Source organism: Canis aureus, chromosome 26 (assembly GCF_053574225.1).
Source record: "Canis aureus isolate CA01 chromosome 26, VMU_Caureus_v.1.0, whole genome shotgun sequence".
Lineage (NCBI taxonomy): Eukaryota > Metazoa > Chordata > Mammalia > Carnivora > Canidae > Canis > Canis aureus.
This window is the reverse complement of record NC_135636.1, coordinates 44,661,710-44,681,812: the sequence shown is the minus strand read 5'-3', so window position 1 is coordinate 44,681,812 and position 20,103 is coordinate 44,661,710. Positions and strand designations below refer to the sequence as shown.

Here is a 20,103-nt window from a genome sequence, read left to right as displayed (position 1 = left end):
AGTGAGAGTCAGGATGAGGATCAAAAAAAGAAAAATAGGGTACGTGTATATTTTCCCTGGAATGCGGGTCATCCCTTGGTTAGACACCGAATGGTGCAGGTGGACTTGCCTGGCCGGGCGAGGCCGTTGCAGCCGGGGGAGCGAGGATGCCTCCCTTCACCCCGTGGGCCGCTCCCGGGCTCCCGACTTTCAATATTTGCTTTGCAGCTGGAGCCTCGGAGAAGCTCAGGGGAGAGGCTTGCCGGGCTCTGGCTCTTGTGCCACTGGTACAGCCTTTTTCTGGGCTGTTCGGTGTCCACGTGGCCAGGGGTCGCACCTAAAAACCATCAGGCAAGGCGGCAGGGATGGGGATGCCAAGAGGCAGAAGTAGGCAAGGAGCGTGGAGCGGTCCCGGGCTTGAGTCCACCTGCCCACTGCCCTTGTGCTGGTGGACGAGTCACGAAACCCTCCGGCTCGTGGCAAAATCAGAATGTCATGGATCGCCGCCACGCCTGGCTCGCCGAAGAAGCCACTCAGTGGGAGTGTTGCTGTCATTTGCTATCGTTATGATCAAATAGCAAGTGGAGGCCTCCATGGGGGCACCTGGGGAGAAGCCACACGTCTACGCACTTGAGGTGATCAAATAGCAAGCTGAAGGTTCCATGGGGCACCTGGGGAGAAGCCACACGTCTACACACTTGAGGTGATCTAATAGCAAGTGGGGGCTTCCATGGGGGCACCTGGGGAGAAGCCACACGTCTACGCACTTGAGGTGAGGCTGAAGAACACGGGCCTCCCATAGAGGCTGTGGAGCACTGACTTTTCCTGTGAACCTCCTAGTTGCCAGGCTCTCTGGAAAGGAATTGCACAGGCTGATTTAATTCTCACAAATTTTCTATGAGGGGACAACTGTGCTCCCATATTATAGACCCAGAAGCGGGCCATGTCTTGGGGAGAGTGGATGAGTTAGGATTTGCACCCAAGCCGGAGAGCCTGGGCAGCCAGAGGAAGCTCTAACATCGCGTGCTCCCCAAAGCCATCATGCCCCCTCCTGGGCCTCCTCCTGGGAGTCAGGCAGATGTCCCTCCTGTGTGCTCCAGTGAGCATTTACCCCAGAGCTGCCCATCTGCATGTCTACGGCGAGCCTAAAAGGCAGGCTCTGGTTCTGGTCACTGGTTTATTCCCTGGGATTAGCGTGGCGCGTGGCCTGGAGTGATAGCCTTCTGGATAGGTGATAATGAATGAGCGAGGTTATGAGATCGCAGGAATTCATGCAGAATCTCTCTGCCTCCTTTTCCTCCCCTGTTACACGGTTGAATCAACCCCTACCTTATAGGGCTGCTTGTGAGACTAAAGTGGAATAATGTTTGGAAAGCGCTTGCCGGAGGGCCAGCACACTTGGCTATTATCATCAGCACGTCTGCTGGTTCCCCATTACGTAGCCATTGCTGAGCAGAGGCTGGTGCACAGTAGAAGCCGAACCGATGTTTGTTGTAAGATGAAGGAAATGCAGGGAGGGGACACAGGAAGGAGGGAGGACGGATTGAGGGAGCTAGGGAGGAATATTTATTTAGTGGATGAATGAAAGGGTGATGCCTCGTATAGACATTAATTAATCCAGCCCATTTTGCTTTTTCCAGAATGTCCTATAATCCATGCTGTTAGGGTTGCCAGATTTAGCAAATAAAAATACAGACTGCCCAGTAAAATCTGAATCTCAGATAAACAATGCACACTTAAAAAATTTTTTTTTTGAGTAAAAATATGGCCCCTGCAATATTTGGGACACGCTTATTCTAAAAACTTATTTGTTGCTTATCTGAAATTCAAATTTAACTGGGCATCCCGTATTTTATTTGGCAAGTTTACGAGCTGTTCACCCTGAACATGTGTTTTTATCAAATCACCCACAACAAAGGCGGCAGCTTATTGGACTAGAATTCATTCTTGCCCCCAATTTCAAGGCTAGGTGTGCTGCAAAACTTGTACACTGTATTACACGATAATGACTATAATTTCAAGTCCTTATGCATTTTAGACTCATTGATTTGCTCTTTGTTTAATTTCTATTATTTGAGAGCATGTGGTTTTTAAAGATATATACAAATACTTACTGAAATTGTTTTAGATTACTCATGTCCTAAAATAGGGATGCACATTTAATATTGCCTAATTAATTTTTAATGAAACGTTGCCTTTAATATTTGGCAGAGCCTTCTGCAGGATTTAAGACCTATCTAAGAAAGGAAAGAAAATTCAGGCCAAAATTTGTGTCTCACAGAGAACACAGATACGATAGAGCTCCCAAATTTTCCATAAAATCTTGACCGTGCTTTCTAAGACATCATGTCATTTTGTACAGTTTGTGCTATCACGCATACCAACTAAAATTAGAGTTCCGGATAACAGGGATCTCGTTTTGTGATCATTGAAAAACATATATTTGCATAACTCTAAGCAGTGGGCAAGGTACTGGATGGATGTTGTTCTAAGAGAGGATCTCGAGGATGAAGGATTTCTTCCCTAGGTGGCCAGAGGGTCAGAGAGCCACTTCTGTGCAAATGTGGGAGCTATTCAGGCAGATTATAATATCATTAGTATTAATAAACACACCATGCACCCGCACCGGTTTTTTTGTGTGTGTGTACACACAACACACGTATACTCCTATGGTTTAGGATGAGGCTTAAATACTCAAACTTGTTTCTCTGTAATCCTATCTCAAGAGCACAGCATCACGGTGTTTACATACGAATGGAGCTTTGGTTTCATATAATAACTCTGTGATGTGGTGCTTCAAAGGTCCAAATCAGAAATATTTATTTTATACAAATGCAGAGGGATGAGAAGAGCTATCCAATCTAGGTATTTAAACAGATTTGTTAAGTGCCTTTGTGTCGGGTTTTCCAAATGATCAGTTTATCTTTGCTTCCTTAGAACAGACATGTACGTTTCAGATTTTGACTATGGCTTTCTTTTTCTCCCACCTTTCTATTTACGTATCGCAATGTTTTGGCAGTGATATTATTATTTTTTTTTCAAAGAATGATTACAAACCTAACAGGTGGAAAATTGGTCTTTATTGTAGCACAAATAAACATTACCTATTTGTCCTCTTCACCATGGTTTGGACCTACCACTATGGGATTGGAAACATCTCTCTTCTCCCTGGGTATTCTGTATATATCCACCTTTTTTTTTTTTTTTTTTCCAAGGACCAGCAAAGTATAATAGCAAGTTACATAAGATATAAAATGTTATATAGCAAATAAATAGAATGTTGCCAAGCCCCAAGCCCACTTATAGATTCAGTAGATGAATTTTGGCTTTTCTTTCAATAGTATGAGCTGAACAAATCATGCTTGGAAAGCAAGAGATGAATCTGCTAGTAACACATTTTAATTATCATGATAAAAACATGCAAACAAAATAACAGTCTTCATTCGGGCCCACGGAGCCATTAGAGTTATAGGATGGGATCCCCCTCCATCGGAAGCTCTTAGATCTTCTCAGTGAGGGGACAGTCCCAGATTTTCACCCTCGATTTCATCTTGACCATCCTCACACTTGGCAAATCTCCCCACCTGATGTGGGGTGAGCCCAAAGCCATACCACGTAAGTACCCCTCCTCCACCTGGAGCTCTGCTCCTGCTCATACCTTTGTGGCTTGATCTAAAAATCTCCTATCTAAAAAACAAATGCTCTGACACTAGGGGGTGGTGAGGGCTTTTAGGTGATTACTGACTGTCCATAATCTTACTGTGAAGTAACCAAAAGAACTAATCTGTCACCTAGCATGACATAAACTGGACTGGCAAGTGCGGAAGCTTTAGGTCAGGTCAGGTCCCTGTCTGGGGTTGGGTGGGGGGTGGGGGGAAGGCCCAGGTAGAGGACAACTTGAGTGTGTGTGGAGGTCCCTAGCATGTAGGGGGGTATCATGCTGAAGAGCAGAGAGAAGGAAGCAGACAAAATACCAAAAAAAAAAAAAAAAAAAAAAAAAAAAAAAGGAGATGAAAGGATTACGTGAAGACCCAGCCCAGATTCGAAAGCGGCCGGTGTGGCAAGTCTGCCAAAATTATTTGACCTTGGTCTCTGTCCTCTTTCCTGAAGGTGACATAGAGAGTCTGGGCACCAGTGACTATACAAGGCACAGAACTTCTATGATACAAGATGCAAACGATCTTGAAGCTGTGGGACCGACCCCAAGTGCATCGGCAATGGGTGTTCAGAAAGTCGTTCGTTTTCTTTAGGAAAAGCAAACTGTCAAGGGCATGCAGCGCATCTATCTTTGTTAAAAGCGGCCGCCGATACTGGTGTATCCTAAAGAAAACCAGAGGACGAGGAGAGAAGAAAATCGGCTTCCTCTCTTTTCACCCCAATGATCTGCAGAGTGTATTTTGCTGCCGTCTGACTACAGGGCAGACACTCTTTGCTAGCAAACCTAATGGAGGTAAGAAACCGAGGGGTGGGAGGGGAGGGTATAGCGATTGCCGAAAGGAAGCTGCCAAAAGCATTAATTACAAGTAATAGTAATAAAGTTCACGAGCCGATTAAGAAATCTCTGCATAGTGGCTGCCCCCAGGAACTCTACAGTGTTCGTTCTGTTGCTCACCCTCCACTCACTTTCTAAGTCATTAGCATCGCTGCGGGAAGGTGAGGGGGTGAAACGGGACAGTGACGTTAGTCCGTACGTATTAATTAAAATGAGGTGTAGCCTTGGCTGGACCTTCAGAGTTGGGCCTTGGGGTCACTAAGGAGATCACGTATCCTGAAGCAGTAATCTGTGAACTCCATCTCTCTGAACCCATTTCATTCTATTCGCCAACTCTAACCTGGAGACATCGAGGTGGGTAGGACTTATCGTGTTCTAGTCTTTCATACAGATAAGTCCTATTCCAGCAGGCTACTGTCCTCTTGGTACTGGGAGACAGGGGCTGCCTCTACACAGACCCATCTCCCATCAAGAAGCTCCTCACAAGGCTACGGTCCCATCACCTGGGAGTAAAACCCATACCTGCAGAGCTATTCTTCATCCACGTCTGTTACAAACTGTGAATGGTGTTCGGGTGACTTGCTGTGCGTTTTGCTTAGGTGGAGTTTTACTGCATGTTTGCTCACAAATGTCCGACAGCACAACTTACACTTGAATTTAGAGTCTGTGTCCTCTTCGCCAGCTATTGTTTCCGGAGACCTCTGAGCCGACGACACCCGGGAGATCTCTTGTTCCACTTTGCTTTGCTGCTCCACCGCCAGGCGCGTCATGTCCTTCATTTGGAAACCTAGGTGCGACTCTAAGTGACTGATGTAGGTAGAAGGGGTTCTAAACTGGGAGGCACAGTCACTGCAATAAAAGATAGGGTGTCCCTTGTCCATGTTTTTCAGAAATTTTGTCCCGCCCGTTTTCCTAAGTTGGTACTTGACGTTTGCCAGCCAGTGGCTGATCGTGGTCATCGAGAGCCCCGTGAACTTGGAGATCTGCATTCGCTCCTGAGGGCCCAGGTCAGACAGCAGGTACTTGCCCTCGGATGTCTGGAAGAGGCTCGAGGCGAACTGCGCCTGCAAGATCAGGAGGTGCTGAGGGTTCCAGTTGGACTGCCTGCCTTTCCTCTTATGCAAGGTGGAGACCTCGCTGGAGACATCCTCGAAGCGCCTCACATCCATTTCCAGCTTCACGGGGGCGGCCCGCGAGGACGCGGCGGGCTTCGGGGTGGTGGCTTTGGGCAGGACCTTGACCATATCGGCGATGTCCGACAGAGCGTGCTTCTGAGGTGGGGACGTACAGGATTGTGCTTGCGCGGACTCGGCCTTCTTGCTCTTGGACTTGGTCAGGTCGATGGGCTGATCGTTGCTCTCGAACAGGTAGCGCCTGGACACGCTGGCGGGCCGCGTCGGGGCGGGACTCAAGCCCGGCTTGTCCAGGACGCTGAGATTCGACTTGTGGAACATGGACATTGTGCTTGAGCTTGGGCTGGAGCAGGAGGGGGAGCGCAGGGGTTCCGTGGCCTTGCCCAGGTGATTGTTCAGGACGGACTGCAGGGCGCTGAGCGGGTTGATGCACGGCAGGGCGGGCGCCCGCGTGGGGAGGGTGCACCCATTGCTGAGAGTGGGCGCGGGCTCCAGGGGTGGTCGTTTCTCGGGCTCGCCGCCCTCCTCCACCAGCCGGGCCTCCTCCTTCAGGAGACGAGGCTCGGCCTTCTTGGCTTCCGAAGGGGCTTCGCTTTTGGAGAAAGCATCCCCCTCACTGTGGCTGAAAGGCGAGGCCTCTTCCTGGGGGCTCTCCTTCCCGCACTCCTTCACGGCTTCCTCTTTGTCGTCGGGCTCCTTCTTCACTTGGGTGTACGGGGCCGGGTTGGTGGGCATGGACACCAGCGGCATGACTTTCCACTTTGGGGCAATTGGCCTCAGCTTGTTGGTGAGGTTGGGCCGAACCTGCAGGACCTGGGATCCCAGGGGCAGAGCCGGCTTGGCGCCCTCCGACAGCTGGTAGGCCGCGTGGATGCTGGGGTACGCGCTCCAGCTGGGGGCCCCATTCTGGGCTTTGTTGATGGCTGTGGTGACGGTGTTTTCCAATGACTTCAAGATGTCCCCTCCGCCCTTGGAGCCGTCCTCCAAATCCTCCTCCCTTAGGTACTGATATTTTATGGTGGGGTCTAAAGGCTTTTGCAGAGGATCATCATACTCCTCCCTTTTCATGACTCTCTCGTCCTTGTCCATCTCCTCTGGTTTGTCCTTCTTACTTTCTTTCTTCGGCTCGGTCGTGGACGCCGCACCGTCAGAGGCTGAGTTACCTGATGGCTTGGGGGCCAGCGAATCACTGTTCGGGGCGTCTGACAGCGACTGCATTTTCTCCACGGCCAGGGGGTCCAGCACCAGCTGCTTCCCTTTCTTGGAGGCCGAGCTGGTGACCTTGAGGAAGTGCCCGGTGACCATCATGTGGGTGGTGAGCTGCTGCAGGGTGTCGTGCGAGCTGCCGCACTCCATGCACTTGAGGATCTGGGACTTGCAGGCCTCAAACTGCCAGGTGTAGCTGGCGCCGTTCTGGTAGCCGTAGCGGTTGTTGGACGACAGCTGCAGGCCACCGGTCTTCGGAGAAGAAAACGAGTCTGCAAAGGAGCCTGTGGTCGAATCGGGGGAACACGGGCGATTGACATCAAAGACGCGTTTCTTGGCCGGGGTGACCATTTTCGACGAAATGGTTGGTACTGGCTCCTTCAAAGGCACTTTTTGGTAATGTTTTGTTTTTATCATGTGGACGCTCAGATCTTGGAGGGAATCGAAGGAGTCGCCACAAAACATGCACTTGAGAACCTTCTGAGCGTCCTCCTTGTCCATATCCTGGAAAGCCCTCTTCCGGGGCTTCGAGTAGCTCGTGGGTCGCAGCTTGTCCTTCTTGCGGTTGTCATCTTGATAGTGGCCCGTCTCATTCATGTGCACGGTCAGCTCGACCAAGGTGTCGTAGGCGGCGCTGCACTGGCGGCAGCGGAACCTGCTGGCCCCGGTGAACACGGTCCCGCACATCTTGCTGCTCTGTCGGTACAGCTGCACCGAGCTGAACAGGCTGGGCTTCCCCACCGACCTGGAAGGCAAGTTCTGCTGGAGGCTTTTGGACAGTGCGTCCTGGTGCCAGTCGAAATCCGTCTTGCTGCTGCCATTGCGGGGGTCACAGTTGCGCCTCTCGCTGCTGGACAGCTTGAAGCCCAGGCCCAGGCCCGACCAGTAGGAATCGGACAGGATGTTGGCGTAGACGGCGGTCATTTTATCCATGCAGTTGTGGCTTTCGCCGGGCAGCTTGGGGTGCGCGCTGGCCTTCTTGTCCGAGACATCCCGCCCGCAGATGCTCTTGACATCCGACACCTGATCGCTGGCATCGCTCAGCAGAGACTCGTTCTCCACGTCCTGGTTGGACAGGTGGCTCCCGGGAGAGTTCTGGTAGCTGAAGCAGCCCTTCTGCTCCGGACCCGTCTCTAGCTCCTCGTCTGTCCCCGGGTCATTGCTGCCCTGAAGCTGAGCTACTGAACCACTGTCCTCCTCCTCCTCCTCCTCTTCTTTTATTTCCTCGTCTTCCTTCAGCTGTTCCTCCTGGGCGTAGCCTGCGAGAGAGAAGAAGAAGAAGAGATGAAATAAGGTGACAAGGGGACGCCTTCCGTCCTAGTTTCCCCACTTGGACCTAAGTGCTCCCAGGACCGAACGGAAGAGCAATTGAATCCACGCTTTTATGACCTGCAAGCCATGGACACGGGAAAAAGCCAAATGGTGTGTTGGGTGCTATCTCGCGCCTTTTTCTTTTTAATTGACAGGAGTCACAAATCATTATAAATGCCTAGAATCCCAAGTTAATATGTTATTTTCATGTTGAAGGCGTATCTCTCTACTGCTTCGATAGTGGGGCAGTTGCTAAATTTGTAGGTAGGACTTTCAGGAAAGCTGGATGGCAATTCAAATCCTACAAAGACAGAGCTCTACAGAGAAGGATGTTGGCTCATAAGAAAACTAGACTTGACCCTTGGCATCTCGGTGGTAAGGTTTCCCAAGACACTTGGATATACTGGCATACGATTATCTTAATAAATCATTTTTGAGTGCTCACAGGTAAATTAGATGCACAGCCATTATATTTTTGATAGCCAGTGTCTTTTTTGTTATAACATTTTTATTTGTAGAGAGTCGCACAGCAGGAAGAGAGATTATGGAGTATTGAATAAAATCTTCCATTGATAGCTGAAAAATTATGTAAGCTCGGCAAACATAATGATTTTAAAATAATAGCAAATGGTGTTGGAATGGGAGATTTGGGGAATATCCTATTATTCTCAAACAGGTTTATGAAGACCTTTTCAGACAAGGCTGAAAATGCCCTCTCGATCTTGTGCCTGTAATTTCAAATGCTTTGTGATTTGTGGGTACCCGTCATGAGATGCCAATTATACGTTTGATTTGTAGATGCAAAGTGCTATTGGGGATGCATGCCTTCCCTTCTCTGAGAGGATTTAGGGCCAGTAATTGCATAGGGAAAATGAAGGCATGAGAGAGCGGGTGCAAAGGGAATTAATGGGCAAATATCCATCAACAGAGATGGGGAAAGTGACTATTTATGCCCATGTGTTCATTTCCTTCACCTGGCCTTTTCAGAGCCACGTGGATAAAATGTAACTAAAGTACCAAATCAAGGGAGATTCAGCCTTGGATTTGCAAGGCTTGCATGATCTCCGTGCAATGTTTTCTTTCCTTGTGAGCCTCTCTCTCCCTTCTTGGTGCAGGTGGGCCCTTGGGAGAAACCCTAAGGTGTGGGATCACATTTCCACTCACCAGCAAGAAAACTTGGAAAAGAGAGATCATGCCCAGAGGTTTGTCCTGTGAGACAGGCAGAGGGAGTTAGAAGAAAAGGGGGTTTTGCTGGGAATACGGCAGCTCTAGCTAGGAACTCCAAAGGCTCTTGGTTAAGAGGAGGCTCTAAGGTTAAGAAATTTGCCCATGGCCACAGAGCTAGTGTTGTGGAGTGACATGCCTCCGGTCTGTTTGATGAGAGCACCCATGTCCTAATCACTCCACTCCACTCTCTATGGCCAACCTAATGAATAAGAAAACTTTGCAGAGGCCCAAAAGTTAAAGGTTCATTGAAATGTCATTAAAGGGGGGCCTAGGTGGCTCAGTTGGTTAACCAATTGCCTTTGGCTCAGGTCAAGATCCCATGTTGACCTCCCTGCTCCTCAAGGAGTCTTCTCTCTCTCTCTCTGCTGCTCCCCCTGCTTGTGCTCTCTTTCTCTTGGTCTCTCTCAAGTAAATAAATAAAATCTTTTAAAAAAAGAAGTTACTAAATAGATAATCACTTCAGAGGGGAGAATTATGGGAATGCTGGAGAAGAAGAGCCCACGATTTGAAAGGCATGATACAGAGCGCCTGGGTGGCTCAGTTAGTTAAGCATTGACTCTTGATTTTGGTTCGGGTCATGTTCTCAGGACATGAGATCAAGCCCCATGTCAGGCTCCGCACTCATCAGGGAGCCTGCTTGAGGTTCTCTCTCTTTCCTCTCTCCCTCCACCCCTTCCCCCATGCTCTCTCTCAAATAAATATGTTTTTTTAAAGGCATGATACCATAAAACAAGATGAAATGTAAAACCAGTTTAGCCACTGGCTTGGTGGTTGTGCTCATTATTGTATTGTTACTGGTGTTGTGTTTTTGCTTTCCTAGTACACTGACAAGTGGATTTTTCATTAAACTGGTGTTGCTGGTCCCCAGTTCCATAGATTGATTAGAAGAAACAGAAGCTACTCAATCTAGTTGAACAACCATTAGTCAGTGGTCACTCCATGCAAGAAAAACCCAGTTTAAAATCACTGGATGACTAAACTAGACCACCCCCCTCATCCTCGTTGCATTTTCTTTTTCCCGGACTAATTTGTATGTTTGCAAATTAGTATTTGGTATGTTCATCATATCATTAAGCTCAAGGAAAAAGCCTGTTATAAAATTAATAAATGAGTTGTTACAGAGCCAAGCAAAAAACCTCCAAAGAGTCAGGCAGATTTTTATCAATCAAACAGGGTCACTTTTGGGAATTAGAAGGGCTTTCTTGCTCAAAAACTGGGACAACACTCATTAGCCAAGGCTGTTCCAGGCCAACCAAGACATACAGGTACCATTTCTACAAGCAATATGATCACAGCGTCACAGCAACACATGCATACACATAACTACACACGAACAGCCGGTGGAAAAAAATCTAGGAGGGAAAAGAGGTCTTCTGTTGCCACCATGGATTAAGAGTGTGGCCTGGTTTTAGTCAGGTCAGTACTTGCAGTGCCTAGCACAGGGCCTGACATTTGGTTGGAGGCAATTCATGTTATTGTGTGTGTGCGTGAGTGTGTATGGATAAAATATACATGTGTGTGTGTTCCCCTGTGTGTGCACCCCTCCCCTCAATCTGCGCAGCCAATACAGTCATTTTCACACAAGGAAAAAAGAGGTGTTTTTGTTGGCTTTTTTTTTCCCTGCTGACATTTGGAAGCTGAGCTTTCCAGACCAGCTCAGCTTCACAATCTACTTTGTCCTTCTAAATGGATTCCCCAGAAGAAAAGTCAGAGACAGCAAACGCCTCCCCCACAATACAGATAAAATTTTCTGCTTAATTAGGCATTGACATGTTTACTATAACCTTTACAGAAGAGTAACTCGTGCTGAGAGACCCTTTTTGTCTGTTTTCTTCTGCAGAACAGACTAAATCTCATGCACCCGATAAGGTAACGCATTGAAAAGCTTCATAAAAAAAAGTGCCAAAGCATCCGTCAAAGTGAGTGTATTTTAACGATGGCTGAGGGTTCCAAGGAGTTTTTAAAACCACATTTTAATATTATACATTTAAAACCGTTCACTTGACTTAAGTGATTTTGTTTGCCACCGGCAGCTGACACGAGAGGAAAGACAGCCAGAATATGGGTGATCTGGGTGCGTAATGAGTTATCTGTCTCTCTCTCTCTATCGATGATTTGTTTAATAAGACTGCATCATGTGCAAATCTTGGTAAAGTGGATGAGTGGCAAGTTTATTCTTATGAATACTTATTTAACAAAAGAAAATGATCACAATTATGCCACGGCACAATAGAAAGAACGGTTCTCTGTAGAACCTCCTTGTGGATCTCAGGTTGAAGATCAAACTCCGTGGTGGCAAACGTCTCCCTTTCCAACCTAAATTTCTAATCCCGGCCCTTGCTGCTGCCCGACACTGGCCACAGGGAGCTTGCGCATCCCCAGGACAGCGAATTCCTAAGCAGAGCCTCTCAGCGCTGTTCTAAGTGACTGACTCCAGGGACCGTTTCTCTTCCACTCCAGGGCCACCGCTCTGACTGTGCCTTATTGTTCACTAGGGTGAGTGAGTGGGCTTCCTGCTTCTAGTTCCTCCAGGTGGTTTTTCTCAGAACTGCTAGAAGATCCTTTGTCAAAAGAATAAGATATTGGGTGGGGGCATTGTTCTGTTCTGACTCCTGCAGCATCCTTATGCTGCACTAAAAGTGAAGTCCAAACCCTCAGCCTGGTCTGCAGAGCTTGCAGGACCTGGCCTCTACCTCCCTGCCCCATCACTCCATCCCCCTCACCCTGCTCTCCCTGCCAGAGGCATGAGGCTCTCCCCCTCACTCGCTCCTTGCTGCACCTGCCCATCCCTTCCGTGACTTGGTTCTTTGCAGATGCGGATCTCTCTGCTCTGAAAATTCTTCCTCTGGACCTTCACGTGGTGGTTCCTTTTCATTCTTCAGGTCCCGGCTCACAGGGCTCCTTCTCAAGAAGCCTGTCCTGACCAGTCTCCCCTTCTCTTTGTAACTCCAGATCACACCTACCTACTTATTGAGATCCCTGTAGCACCGGCCATACTCTGAAATCATCTTGTTCCCCGCCCCCCATTGATGGTCTCCTCCCACTAAAGGTAAAGATGGAATGTTTGCACCCCATGGAGATGGAGACCTTGCTTCTCGCAGCACGCAGATCGCACCCTGGCACAGAACGGTGTCCACAAATTATCTGAGCGGACGAATGAATCGATCATAGGATGCAAAGGGATTATTCCAGTTGCAAACCTCCACTTCTTGATGGTGCAACCGGCACCTGGGATGAGTGAAGCTCCCTCCCCTAACCTTCCATATAGATCAGGTGTGAATTACAACCAGCCTGACCGGCTCCCCTCAATGATAAAGCCAGAACATCCCCATAAATCATCTTTGCAGACCAACCAGCCACCAACGGTCTTGTTGCCAGAAATCCCTGAGCTGTGAATTTAAACTTTTAAGTATGAAGATTGAAAATAAGCATCAAGACTGCAAAGCATCAGAAAATGCACTCTTAATGTGAGCAGACTCTGATTCAAAAAAGACTCACACATGGGAACTTTGAAAGTAGGGACTAATTTTGTCATGAATTTGGTAGATTAGCTGTTCCAGGATACAGGTTCCACAAATATTAGGGTGGTCTTCTCCTGAATTCTTGCTTTCACAAAGGAGAAATGTCACTGGAAAAATATATTTTATATGCTGTGAACTTTTTACCCTATTAGTGTCTGGCTAAAATTCAGAAACAAACCCTTAAATTTTAGAAATTCCCTCTTATATCAAAGGTTAAAATAAAAAACAAAGGAGGAACAATTTAAAAAAAAATCCCCACCTCAATTGTTCCAAAAATGTCTATTCAGAATGATTTAAATGAAATTGTGCAAAATAATTCATGGGTTGCATGATGTTAGATAACAGATTTTTTGCCAGGCATACATTTTTGTAGTTGCCTTGAAAATCCACAATAGAGTGTTTACCGTAAAAACACTGACAGTTTTTAAAGTGGCAGTAGAGGTGGAACAGTTATAACCCGAGAAGAATATAAAATTCAAGAAGGCTGATTTTCAAAAAACTAAACCAGAACTCAACCAAGACCTCATTTAAAAACATATCCAGTGGTGACAGGATCATTTTCACCAATCTACCCCACTAAATGACAGTTTAAAATCACATGAAGATTCCACAGTGTGCAGGGCAGACGTAAATGAAGGGATCGCAAGAATTTCTCGCCGTGTACCCAGTAGGTACGCTAAATGATGACACAGAGGAAGGCCTCCCTGTCACGAATCTCTAGTGTTTTGGTGACTGTGGTCTAGAAATCTGTTAATATGTATATTATTATTGGCACTAATTGGCACTCTTGTTGGCAGGCTGAGTAGAGAGATAAGAGGATTTAGTTCAAGGAGACTGAGCTACTTCCAGTGGTGGCCAGGCCCGGCGCCGAGGGGGTCCGAAGCTCTCTGCTTCAGCAAGTGGTGGGCTAGAGGGCCGTGGGATCCCTGACACCGCTCAGGAGCACAGACTTGCCTTTCTGAGAAGCTGGGTAGCACCAGCCCAGGCTCAGTCTCCCTGCGGCCGGGGGGGAAATCATCTTAGTTCATGCACCTTCCGAGGCAGGACAATTTTCAACAGGAAAAGTAAAATTCACAGCATACAGATTCTTCTCCCTGCCACGCTACACACGACTCATTCCCATAAGGGTGACTTGTACACACAGGTCAAGAGAGACGAAGGGCTTGTTCCCTCCATCTGAAGATCAGAACCAAACAAAGAGAAATCCCTGTTTCAAGAATGTTGGAGAGGGACTTGGTGCAGCGCTGGGGGCGGGGGGGGGGGGGCTTCTTCTGAACCCATAGTGCACTTAGTGATGGACCTAGAGCTTTCTGAAGGTCATCAAGAACAACGCATCTCTTTGATTACTTCCTGTAGACCATTCGACTAATGGGAACACTTTGCTTGTACAATGGGATGCATAGCAGATGGGGTCTGTATGAGGCAAAAAAAAAAAAAAAAGTCCACTTAGTTAACACACTCTTGCTGTGGGCACTTTCCTGAGTCCCCGACAGAGCACATCGGCCCATAAAGCTGTTTCCTAATCGTGCTCTGTGTCTTGCTCCACGTCTTGATCACAAGGAAAAAAAAAAAAAGGACACGACGAGTTTACATCGGGGGAAGTGGATACTCAGTCATCGCTTTGTGGTTCATCTGTTTATTCATTTAATCAAGAAATATTTATTCTGCAGCTACCACAGGCAAGATATTTTGGTCAAGTTTTGCTGGAATGCCCATCACAGTGGTTCTCCAAAGGCCAAGGAGAAGAGAGGGCGGAGTTACGGAGAGAAGTCAGACGCTGCGAGGTTGGGGAGAACCAGGTCATGGAAAGGTCACACATGGCTGGAGGTGGGCAATAACTTAAGTGGGCAGAATTGGCCACAGATGGAAGAAAAAGAATCCTCAGTTGCGAAGGTGGGTGGTGCTGGCACTGGTCTAGACAGATGCAGAGGAGCTGCGGGCAGTGGAATGTTTATATCACAGAGAAAAGGTGCAGGACGAGCCATGGGGGGGCGGGTCTTAGGGCTGCCAGATATTTTGTTTGGCCAAACCATGTAGATGAAACCAAGTATGTCTGGGACAGATCCGTTTGCAACCTCCGAACCCAGGGAGCTAGGAGAGGCAAAGACTGTGAGGATCTGGAATGTTCTACAGGTGCTTTTGCATATGCCAGCTCTTTGACCTTGATTCCTTATCAAGTGGATCAGGGGTGACAACCCCAAGCCCGCCTGCCTCATCGGGCTCTGTGGGGACACAGGGGAAACTGGAAGAGAAAATGTACAGTAAGGCCTCGCGACTCACAGGCTGGTCCTTGGAACCACAGCAGCATCACCTGGGAACCTGTTACAAATGCAGACTCTCAAGCCCAGCCCAGGCCTCTGGAGGAGGAAGCAGTTCACAAGATCCCTAAGGGGATTCCTACCTGCAAACAAGTTTGAGAAGCCCCGCCGTGAACTGCAAAACTGTTAATTAGTAGCAAGGTATTTAGCAATCTGCTTCTCTCTGGCTGGATTCATACGGGTATGTGGGTATCAGCTTTGCCGAAGGAGAATGTATCTTTGAGAGGGCCAGGCCCTTTCCTCTCCAAGGACCAGAAGATGAAATCCTGGGGCTTAGACCACTGCCCCCAGTTTATGCTGGGAAGCCCTGAGCAAGAGGAAAACAAAAGTCACTGATTCCAGGACTGAGCAGCTAATGAAGAAATAGGATGGCCCATGGGCTGTGGCACCAGCAGGTCTCTGTTCAAATCTGCCACTTACTGCTTCATGTGATCTTGGGAAAGTTGCTAAAACTTTCCCAAAATGAGGAGGCTCAGCTTCCTCATCTATAAAATGGGAATGAGTACAGTGTCTACTTCATAGGAGAGATAGGAGGGTCAAATCCGATGAAGTGTATAAAACGCCAAGGTACAGGACAACCTCCCAACTTCCTGGGCCTGTTCTAGGCATTTTATAAACATCGCACACCCTGACCTCCCACCTGAACCCACAGGCGGCCGACATCAATTGACTTTGGCATCTTTTTATCCCTAAATCCTATCCCAAGCCAACAGCTTTTGGATGATATTTGCATTAGATATGAACCAGCTCTGTATTTGTCATGCATAAGAGCTTCCTCCAGTTTGGGGTTTGTTACTTGACATTAAATCATTCTTATAAGGAGCCAGTGGTATGTGTGCTAGGAACTTCCGTAGAAGCAATGTGCAAACATCGAATAGCAAGTTATTAGGTCATTACCCATAATGATCATGTCTGCAGTCTTCAAGAAATAAAGCAGCCCACCATCTGAGGGGAAAGGTCTTTGTTGGAGGTCTTGGGCTTTGCATGGAGAGAAATGACAAATGCTCAAAGCAGAAGGTCTAGAAAAATGCTCTGTATTTTACTACCTACAATATCAGTCCAGTGTATAGTATTATTGGGAAGTATCCTGGTGACGATTTTAAAAAGCAGAAGGAGAAAATATTCATGGAGGAGGGCTGGAAGGGGGCCGGTTCATCAGCTTTCTGGTAGTTTCAGGTTAGAAGTCATTATCCTTATATTATCTTCATGCCAACAGAGCCATAAATCAGAAGCAGGGGATAAAATGAAGTGAAACGAAACAGAGACAAAGAAACTACACAATAGGAGTGAGGCTCTCCTATCAAATGTAGATCTTTAGGCTTTGACCTTTCAAGTGGTAGCAACCATTTTCAGCAAAACGTGGATTCTGATTCTCTATACATTTTCCTCTCCTAGGGAGATAGAAACACACCACATATATAGTTCTTTCCAAGACTGGAAAGTTTGGAGGGATTTCCCCCTCCAAGAAAAGGGACAGTGAATTACTGTCCAGAATGACCTTCAGAAAGCATATGCAGCTGAGGCACCATCTGTATTTTTTCAGACATATATTTCCATTTTACTTGAAATAACATCAGCACAGCCATCCCACAGAGTGAGAAGGTGATTTTATTCCCCTCTTGCCTGGCCTGATGTCAAACATCTTTTCTTCTCTCTCTCTCTCTCTTTTTTTTGGCCAATGCTGCTTTTTTCTCTGAAATATTTCGTGCAGATAATGGATAATGACCACTTCTCATTGCCTTTTCTCAAAGACGTCTAACTGCATTAGCCAAGAAAGGAGAAATTTTAACTTGCTTCTTTTGCTAAGTTCATGGCTGTGACCACTTCCCATTAAGAAGAAAGAAGAAAGAAAGAAAGAAGAAAGAAAGAAAGAAAGAAAGAAAGAAAGAAAGAAAGAAAGAAAGAAAGAGAAGCTCACTGTTCCCTCAGAGAAGCTAAATTGGCTCTGTCAAAAAGCGAACTGGCCTTTGCTTTCCTGGTGAAGTCTATGCTGTCTCTAGAATCACAGAAGCTTGAGGTGGAAAGGTCTTTCGTACCTTGTGGGCAATTTGGCTTTAGCCAGGGAAGGACTTTCTTGTCCTGGTGTTCTTCAACTCTTCAATTAATGGATTAAACATTGGACCTTCCAACTCTTCTTCATGTTGGATTCCCCACCATGACTGTTATGACCAGTCTGGTTATGAGCACCACCATTCCTCGCCATCCTTTCCCCTAGGAGTTGAGCCAGGTTTCCACCATGATACTATTGGATCAGATCTCAGGACTGGGGAAAGCTTTTAGTTCAAGCTTTCCTGCTGTGCTTTCCTCATTTTATTAACACTTTAGTCAAGTAACCTCTCAACATATACTTGAACGTCTTCAGTAATGGAGAACTCCCAGCTTTGAGGCAGCTCATCCTCTATTAAAAAATACTAAGAGCCAACATCTATTGAGAGCAAAGGTACAAGCAAGAGCCAGTGGGCTAATTTTTTATATGTGTTACGTTATTTGATCCCCACAACACTGTATGTCTTTCCAATCCCGTCTTAACAGATGATGACATTGAATTGCAGAGAATGTTAATTACATCTCCAGAGTCACGTAGCTGAATTGGGACTTCTGTCGAGCTCTACAATCTATGCTGCGTTCTTCTTTTTCCCCTCACTCTCTGTATCTAATTTGTCAGCCAGAGATGTCAATTCTATTTCCAAAATAAATCTGAACGCTGCATGCTGTTATCCACCCCCATACCACTGCTTGGTCCAGGCTGCCATCAGTTCTTCTCTGGTAGATGTCATGGCCTCCTCAGTGGGTGGCCGGTCTTCCTTTCCTACAGTCCATCAACCTGCGTGGCAGTGACTGGGGACCTGCTAACTGGAGGCCCAGCTTCCTCTGCATAACCCCTCTCAATAGCTCCCTAATGCACCCTGCAGGCTCTGACCCATCCTCTTTCCATTTCACAGCTCCTCCCAGCTGTGTCCCCTTGCTGAATTCTCCAACCTATCCCCAAACTCACCAAATTCTTTGCTCTGCTAAGGCCTTTGAAATTCTGCTTCTTGTATATGGGAGGTCTCCCCCTTTTCTTACGTCTAATTCTTTCTCAGTCTTTTAGTGTCAGCTCAAAGGCCTGTCTTCAAAGGGGTCATCCCTGATCCTGTAACCACTGCTCACTCCCCTCCCCCAAATCCCTAACCGCCAAAGTTATTTTTTATCTCAGCCCCACCCTACTTCTTCCTGTACAGTTTTTATCTCAACTTGCAATTACTTTATTCTCCTATTCACTGGGTTGTTTGGCTTCCCAATGGGACCAAACATAAGCCCCCCAAGGGCAGGTGGAGTCTATCTTGCTCACCACTATATTCCATTGCTATCCAGGGCCCAACTTGTTCAAACATTTGTTGAATATAGGAAGAAATGAAGGAATGGCCAAGTTGTGAAATGAATGAGTGAGCGGTTGCATCAGGAAAGGACAGTTTTTTTCTAGCTGATAAACTTAAGATTTTACCCATTGGTTCCAACCCACTCTCAAGCCATAGAGAATAACACAAAGACTTTTTAACTGGATATCCCTTTGGATGGCTGAGGTGCCATATAGGATGGGCTGGCCTTCTGGGAGGCAGAGGAAGTCAGGGACAGATGGGGGGTGGATTCAGAGGCACTGAAAAGACCCTTTCCTCCTCAAGTCTGAAACACTCTTCTTCACACCTACTTCTTGCCTCAAACCCCACAATTAGACTCTTGTTGATTTGGCATATGGCATACCAAGAACTTATCCCCTGTAAAAATAAAAAGACTTATTCTCTTCTCTCACCTTGGCACTTTAGGGTGAATGAGTTGATCAGATCATTTCCTGGTAGCTGGCTTCTGTAGAAGAACATGTGGGCCTAGGAGCCAATTGGGTCATCAACAAACTCTAACATAGGGGTTCTCAATCTGGAGCAAGTCTGCACCCATTGGGACATTTGGCAATGTTTGGAGACATCACTGGTTTTCACAAGTGGAAAAGAGGTTCTATCGACAACTAGTGGAGAGAGAGGCCATGGGATGCTGTTAAACACCCTACAACACATACGACAGTCCCCTAGAATGAAGAAGTATTTAGCCCCAAATGTCAAGAGTTTAAAAATGCTGCAAAGTCAAGGTCAGCTACAGCTTCAGGAATTGGTGATGAGGAAGGGGGATACGCATCCTTAGTCTAGTTGTCCGTGAGGCAGGGGGCTGCCTGGAGGACAGCACTCAGTGCCGTTAAAGAAGATATCAGAAAGGAAAGTGTGGGCACCACCTTCACGGCTGTCATGACATGGAACTGAAGAGCACAGTGTCTGCAGCAAGGCTGCCTGGGTTCAAATCCTACCTCTGCCAAATCTCACATTGTCATCTTGAGCAAACTAGCCACCTCTGTGGGTCTCATTCTCTTTATCTATAAATTGGAGGTAATAATAGTACCTGCCTCAAAGATGACTATGGGATTTGAGATAATTGGAAAGAACTCCAAATGCCTGGTAATAGTAAGCACTCCATACATACCTCCTCTTATTATTACAAGAACAAAGACCTAGCCATGAAGAGCAACATTATGAGGCTGGATTTCTCAGGATTTTAGTATTTATTCTTTCAAGTGTTGGCTGATAATAAAAGAAAAATCCATCATGTTTTTAGCATTATTTTCAATCAATTCCTTCTGGATTTATTTAAATCCCCTTATCAGATTGAGTATTTTTATACTACAAGCAACAAACAAACAAAAAAGTTAATGATGAAAGGGATTAGCATTTCTAAATAACTCCGGTAACTCTGTCAAATAAATCCTGACCTATTTCAGTTCTTAATTAACTAGGTTAGCTTTTAAATGAGGCAACTTAAATAAAACACCCAAGTCTGATCTAGGGCCAAATCCCCACTGGACAGTTGGATGAAGCGGTTCTTGGAAATGACCC

The 20,103-nt window shown here is 46.8% G+C and overlaps 1 protein-coding gene across 2 annotated transcripts in view; it reads right to left on the bottom strand.

Moving 5' to 3' along the window:
• The window catches only part of TSHZ2 (teashirt zinc finger homeobox 2), a 443,868-nt gene that overhangs the window by 178,776 nt on the left and 244,989 nt on the right, over positions 1-20,103 (bottom strand). Inside the window, exon 2 of one of the 2 annotated variants that reach the window (XM_077873605.1) lies at positions 4,994-8,069. In XM_077873605.1, the coding sequence (XP_077729731.1) occupies positions 5,002-8,069 (3,068 nt within the window). In that variant the 3' untranslated portion in view covers positions 4,994-5,001. Of the gene's footprint in view, positions 1-3,039; positions 8,070-20,103 lie in introns of those variants that run through there. The other variant, XM_077873606.1, reaches the window with a different exon arrangement.